Source organism: Clinocottus analis, unplaced genomic scaffold (assembly GCF_023055335.1).
Source record: "Clinocottus analis isolate CAN_PGR_092001 unplaced genomic scaffold, fCliAna1.0.p SCAF_14, whole genome shotgun sequence".
NCBI classification, from domain to species: domain Eukaryota; kingdom Metazoa; phylum Chordata; class Actinopteri; order Perciformes; family Cottidae; genus Clinocottus; species Clinocottus analis.
In genome coordinates this window covers 5,671,193-5,677,911 of record NW_027175865.1, presented here as the reverse complement: position 1 = coordinate 5,677,911, position 6,719 = coordinate 5,671,193, and the positions used below count along the sequence as shown (strand labels likewise).

The following is a 6,719-nucleotide window of genomic DNA, read 5'->3' as shown; positions in this document are numbered from 1 at the left end:
ATGAATCACACACACGCTAATGTGACAGGAGTAGGAAAGAACCAAGGCCACGGGTGGATGGAGACCAGCTACAAAAGAGAGATAAAGGTAAAACGATGAGAGGACTGTGTTTACCATTACGGTTGCCTTTTGGCATGAAGACACACAGGTGTGATCTCTCTACTGTCTTGATCTAAACCTTCTGTTGAGCCACCATCTGAGCTAAAACACCCCCCTCCCCCTCACACACACACACACACAGCTCCTCTGTTCTCCAGCCACGATAGTTTGCCTGTGTGCAAGTTGCATGACGGGCAATTGTTCCCGTCTCTCCTCTTGTCTCTCCTTTCCCAGGAGAGCTTTACGGCTGTGACAGTGAAAACAGCTGTTCCACCAAAAAAAATGTGGTGCCCCTGCCTCACAACTCCCCAATGTTTTCAAAAGGATGGTCATAAATTAGGGCCGGCGGACAGGCCCCTTAACCGCCCGACCCCAAGTAGAGGCTCCACTGAGCGGGAGCTCGTCGAGAGCAGACAATTGTTTTTATTTACTCGCTCGTTCGGCGTAGCAGCTTGAGTAAATGTGACCAGCAAGTGTGAAACCTTTAACGCTGTAGTAAATGTTGAGGGCGGTCCGCAGATAACCGGAACCAACGTGGAGCACAGACAAAGCTCCTGAGGCCATCGTGTTCACGGGCCTGAGAGGAGAAGAAAAAAAGCTCACGTTCACAGATCAGACACATTAAAAAAGTTACCGAGGTGAGCGCGAATCCAAATATCTGAATATTGGGAATGTGATCAAAGAAGATGCTCCGAGGGAACATGCTGTGAAGTAGAATGTATAATAAATCAAGCCTCAGTTGTTGCCTCGCACGTATTACCGTGACATTACTTGCATGCACAAAAGAGCTGTTCACAAAGTATTTCTAGAATCCTCAAAGACTCTTTCAATCGTCTTAATGAAAAGGAAATTACATCAGCGGCATGATGTCAAATAGTTTTCTTGCATTGCTCCAGCTGTTGCTATATTTCCAATTCAGGTTGCCAGAAATGACTCATCCCCTTGCTTTCTCCTCCCTTTGTACAATACAAGAAAAACAGAAACATGTTTTGTATCAAAGTAAAGAATGTTTCAGTTTAATATCAATATTGACGAATATTACTGGGATTCCTTTGGGTTCTAGTCTGCGAGCACCAGTGATCGGTACAAACACCAACTTGAGAAAAGAATACAATTATTTTCTAGGACTTAGGTGATCCCCTGACTTGGACATAGGAAGTGGTTTTCAGTGGAATGTGTTGACAAAAAATGTAATGTATTGCCATGACATTTTGTGCAGACATTCATGTTCTCATGAGGATGGCTTTCAATTCATGAGTCCAATACTTGACTGAAAAACAATTCCCTGCACAAGTAAAAACACCACTGTGCCTAAATAAAAGCCTCACATAAGCTGTTAGCATGGCTGTCAACTCTTAGTCTTGAAAAAGACGACAGTCTCTTGATGTCTGAAAAAAGGAATGCTTAGCTGTGGGACTAACAAAACATGAGAGGCACAAATTGAGGCGGTATAAAATCAAACATTTCCCAACAAACAAGGCATTCATCAATATGTTGCACATCAGCGTTTAATCGAGCGAGAGCTGAGCCAACAAAAAACTGAGAGGAAGCCATGAGACGCAGCAGGAAAATTCAGAGGAAAGGTTTGGCATGGCCAGCTAGTTGATCTCTGCATCTCTGGACACTCATCAGTAGGACACATGAGCCATGACACACAGACTTCCTGTCTGACAGGAAGCAGCATGTGAAGCTGAGGAAACGTGTCTCAACCTCTCGGACCATCGGCACCAAACACCCCCCCGCCCCCTGCTCTTCTCCCTGTACACCAACTGCTGCACCTCCAGTCACAAAGTCCATCAAGCTCCTGAAGTTCGCGGATGACACCGGCTTATTGGACTCACCTCCGGTGTGGATGAGTCCGCCTACAGGTGGGAGATTGACCTGATGCGGACTTAACAACATAGAGCTCAACGCTCTAAAGACAGTGGAGATGGTTGTGGACCGCAGCCCCACCCGGCCCCATCACCCTGTGTGACTCCCGCGTCAACGCCGTGGAGTCCTTTCCGCTTCCTGGGCTCCACCACAACCCAGGCCTTTAAGTGGGAGCTTAACATCAGCGCCATCACAAAGAAGGCTCAGCAGAGGATGTTCTTCCTCAGGCAGCTGAAAAAGTTCAACCTGCCAAAGACAAAGATATCAACACTCCATCAGTGAGTCCGTCCTCCGTCCCTCCGAGACTATTTTGCTTCCAGAACCCCAAAGTGGGAAAGAAAGTATGCAGCCGACCGCTCTCACCCTGGACACTAACTCTGTGCGTCCCTTCCCTCTGGCAGGAGACTGTACGGTCCATCAGGACCAAGACCTCATGCCATGAATACAGTTTCTTCCCATCTGCAGTCTGGTCCAACAATAAAGCCCAGGACCCCCACTGACCTAGACACTTACATCCCCAGGACAATTCCTTACAGTTACACACCCCTTCATATCTTTTATCCATAAATATACATTTGACACTTTAATATTATATACTTGTTTTGTAGTCTTATTTGTATTATCATATTGTATTGTGCATTTTCATATTTTCTATTTTCTATTTTGTACTTTTGCACTGTTTTTACTGTGGCACACCAATCACCTCGCCAAATCCCATGTATGCGTAACTTACTCTAAAAACAATACACAGTTTCTGATTCTGATGGGCAGTCCCGGTCTGCCTGCTAGCATGTGTTACTACTCGGAAGAGCCGGGAGTATCTGCCTCACAGGCCCGCTGGGACGTTACCTAATGTTATTGTAGCTATTTGTAGCATTTATAAGCCTCCATGCTGCCCTAGAATGGGAACCTGGTGTCCTGTAAGTATCAACGCAGCTGTTTATGAGCAGCGAAAGAAGAATAGACCAACCCGTGAGTGACTTTTTAACCAGGTTCACATCATTTTTATTCAGCGATGATGCACACTCGGATTACATGCTGATTTTTATTTCAGCGGCATATTTGGAAGCTCCTTTACTCCCTCTTTTACTTGAGTCCAGCTTTAGAGCCTGTAAAAGCTTTAGATGACAGCTGGGTCATACTAGGCTGATGGGAAGGAAACACCTTGGTTCCACAGGGGAGGACTCAGCCTCTGGGCCAATCAGGACACATTTTGGTCCCCTGCCATTTCTGGCGGTCAGGGTGTGGTTTGCTCTTCCCGAAAAAGTCCTGTCACACACTCCCTGCTACGGTCATTTGTCTTGTTCCAGCTCATGCTTTGGTTTCCTGTCCGTGTGTCACTCGGTCACTTTCCCTTTTTTTTCTTTTTCTCTTCCTTTTAAAAAAGCAAATTCATTCTCACTTCCACACTTTTGTTCTGCCACTTTAAACCGTTCTCTCTCTCTGGATCCATCTCATGCCCCCCTCTCGCCCCCTCTCTTTTGTCACTCTCTCATCTCGTCATTACTCCTCACCCTTTTCTGTATCTGTATCAAATCTCCATCTCTTTCAGCTCTGGGCCTCGATTACAAACTCCAGCTCTCTTTCTGTGGATGGGTTGAGGTTTTACTGTGAAATGTGTGGGTGGGGAAAAAAAAAGTCTTCTGTGCAGAAAAATGATAGGTTATCATTTTTCTTTTTTTTGGTTCTCAGCCTGTCGAGATGGATTTGCTTCAAGCAGTGTCACTGAGTATCCCTCTAAATGTTTTTTATAGTGTCTTCAGGTCTCGGTGAGGCCATGCTGCGGGCACAACCCCGTGGCCCGCCGCTCTCTCCGTCCCCATTACGCTTCCTCCTGTTTTTCAGCTCCTCTCCTAATTTATCTGACACCTCTCACCTCACCACTCCAGAACGGCACACAAAACACATTCTGTCCACGTTTGCCACCTTTCTCAGCCAGTCAAACCCTGGCAGAGCCATTATGAAAAGAATTGTGTTGCTGAAGTGGTCCTCAAACTCCAAAAGCGAAAGGATTTTGGAGTTGCCACTTAGACATGTTACTTGACTGAGAGATTTTAGATGACTTTGCCATGAGTGAAGTTTAGAGAACCACTTTGGGATACAATAACAGATAAAAAATATTTATGTAACAACGCTTCATATTTTCAAATTCAGAAAAACTTTGATTTTGTATTATTTCAGGTCAGGTTGAGGTAAGCTTATCGCTCAAAGTGATCTACAATGAGAAATGATGAAAGTATGAAGGACTGTTTGAAGGTTTGATTCCTATAGGAAGACAAATTCTTGACAGACTATTAGGTGCTCTTGTATACTGACACTCACTTGCAAAAACAGCAGTAGTGAAGCTTAAAATAAAAATAAAAAGCATGAGCAAGTTGTCTCTCATGGGACGGCTTTTGATACATCTCTGTCTGTGCATCAGATTATACTTGATTACATTTACTATCGTGTAAAGAGGTAAGTCTGGACTGAAGCTTACTGTATGTTTAAAACAAAGGATTAAAAGGAAAAGACAACTACTTGTACACACGCATTACACAGGGTCGGTAATATGTTTGGCCTATTCCGAGTTACACTTTTGCCTGATAGCCTGCAGGATAAAAACAGACGGATGTCTGAAGTTAGATATGGGGAGAATGATGACAAAGAAAAGCGATTTAACGATTTCACATGTGGTTACAAGGGAGAACATAACTGCCTACCAAGGGAAGGCCTTTGGTGTAATTGCCAAAAGTAGAAGATTTGCTGGTAAATAACAGGTTGCCTTTCATCCAGTCTGCTCTTGCAACAGCTTGCAGACATTCACAGGGGGGGCTGACGTTGCAAGGCATGATGGGGCTGCAGCCAAACGGCACAACAGGCAGCGCTTTGCACACAGAGAATCGCTAACTCTCTCGCATTTCTTCCTAAGTTATGGGATCTTTTGAAACCCTGTAATGATGCCTTTGGCCGAGCTATGCTTTGTTTTCGCTCAGCGGGGAGCTCGCTGAAAATGAGCATGCAGCATTTTAAAGCGCACACAAAAGAACTGTATTCGCCAACATCAGATTAATGCAGGACTACATACTAAGCTTACATTCCCTGATTGGAGCAAAGCTTTGTGAGGGAAGAAAGCGAAATGCTGTATGAAGTGTATCTCACGTCGTTGACTACAAAATGGGACAAAAGAGATCTGTCTCTTGCACAGAAGGAGGCATTGAGAAGTTGATATAAAGCCCTTAGGCCATGTGGGTTACGCTCAGAGAAGGAATGCATCATATATATGCAGCGCACTCATGCACATACTCGCATACCTCCTGGCCCTATGCGAGCCCCCAACCCACAAACCCATCTGTAGGCAGAAAAACTGAAGAAAAATAGACTCCATTTTAATTAAGTTCCGGCAATGGCCGCAGGGCACAAGTCTGAAATTGGACAATGGAATGTACACTTCTTTAGAGATAGCCAAGTTCATACAGAGAAGCAGCAATGTGTGTGACCTTGCGGTGGTTTCATTGACCGACGACTTGTTACAGATGATATTTTAGCTGACGAGTGACTCTCAGGGCTATTTAACTTTGTTGTTACCAAAAAACGCCATCACTGTGTGTGTGTTTACAGTTTGCTTTTGTTTAGAGGGTGTTAATCACTAAAACCACTTGTAAAACAGATTCAGACAAACCGGTGATGTTAAATATGATTCACTTCATAAAAGAGGTCTTTCAATGGCAACAATACTAAACAATTATCATTTATCTTCATGGTGCAAACTGCTGTGTTGTCAATTATAAGTAGCCCAGAGAGAACATCTATCAGGCCGTTAATTTCTAATTTCCTGAAGCACATTTGATCAATATCTAATCTGAAAAGAGGCGACACTAAAGAAGAAACATCGATGCATGACGGGTCTTTATGAGTGATGTTCCGATCGTGTCTGCTGAAAACAAAACAAAAGAAAACAAAAAGGTGCCAATTCTGAGTAGTACTGTAGCTGCATCCGACACACTTTACACATCCTAAATAAGATATTTGTGCAGACAGTCGGTCGTGTGTGAAACTCATCAGTTCACCCCTTTTTAGTCTCTCAAAGGTCCCCAAACAGTCCTTCTCTAAAGTTCTACATCTTTAGGCCCTTTTTCCTCAAGTCCTCTTGGGCTTCTTTGATCTGCTCCTTCAGCTCCTCCGCAGCCTCGTCACAGTCGTTGAAGGTGGCCACCCTGTACCCCACCGTGGCCAGGGAGAAGCATCCGAACGACACCAGCAGGTACAGAGGCATGGGCCAGGCCACCTCTCTGTAGGTCTGAGGCAGGCTCAGGTCCAACAGGTCGAAGGAGACCAGAGCCCACAATGCGCCCACCAGCGACACGCCGAGCAGCCACTCCACAAGCTTGGTCATGACGAGAAGAGCTGCCGCGAAACAACCTGAAACAGAAACGGACGGTCAGAAGGCTGCCGGATCAGTTAGCTTAGCTTTAGCACAGCAGTAGTAGAGCCGTGCTAACAGTTAGCTAACGAGCTGTCGAGCTGTCTGTCGATGGACACATCACAACAACACACCAGACAGACGGCGGCGGGAACAACAAGTCGTACGGCGGACATTAAAGGGACCGCTTCGTTTATTTAAATAGCATTTCCTTCAATAAATCCAGCTGGAAGAAAGTATCCGGTGTGTTTACCTCTCGAAAGCCAGCTCAGCTCAGCGCAGTTTTATGACGCGGCCGTGACGCCTGATGGGAGATGTAGTCAGCGCTGTGTTGCGACAGAGATTA

General features: G+C 45.2%; 1 protein-coding gene across 1 annotated transcript; it reads right to left on the bottom strand.

Annotated features, from left to right (window-relative positions):
• Positions 1-5,315: 5,315 nt before the first annotated feature.
• Positions 5,316-6,368, bottom strand: dpm3 (dolichyl-phosphate mannosyltransferase subunit 3, regulatory). Its single transcript, XM_068575866.1, has one exon. It carries the CDS (start codon positions 6,344-6,346, stop codon positions 6,068-6,070), a length of 279 nt encoding a protein of 92 aa, XP_068431967.1. The 5' UTR covers positions 6,347-6,368; the 3' UTR covers positions 5,316-6,067.
• Positions 6,369-6,719: the final 351 nt, after the last annotated feature.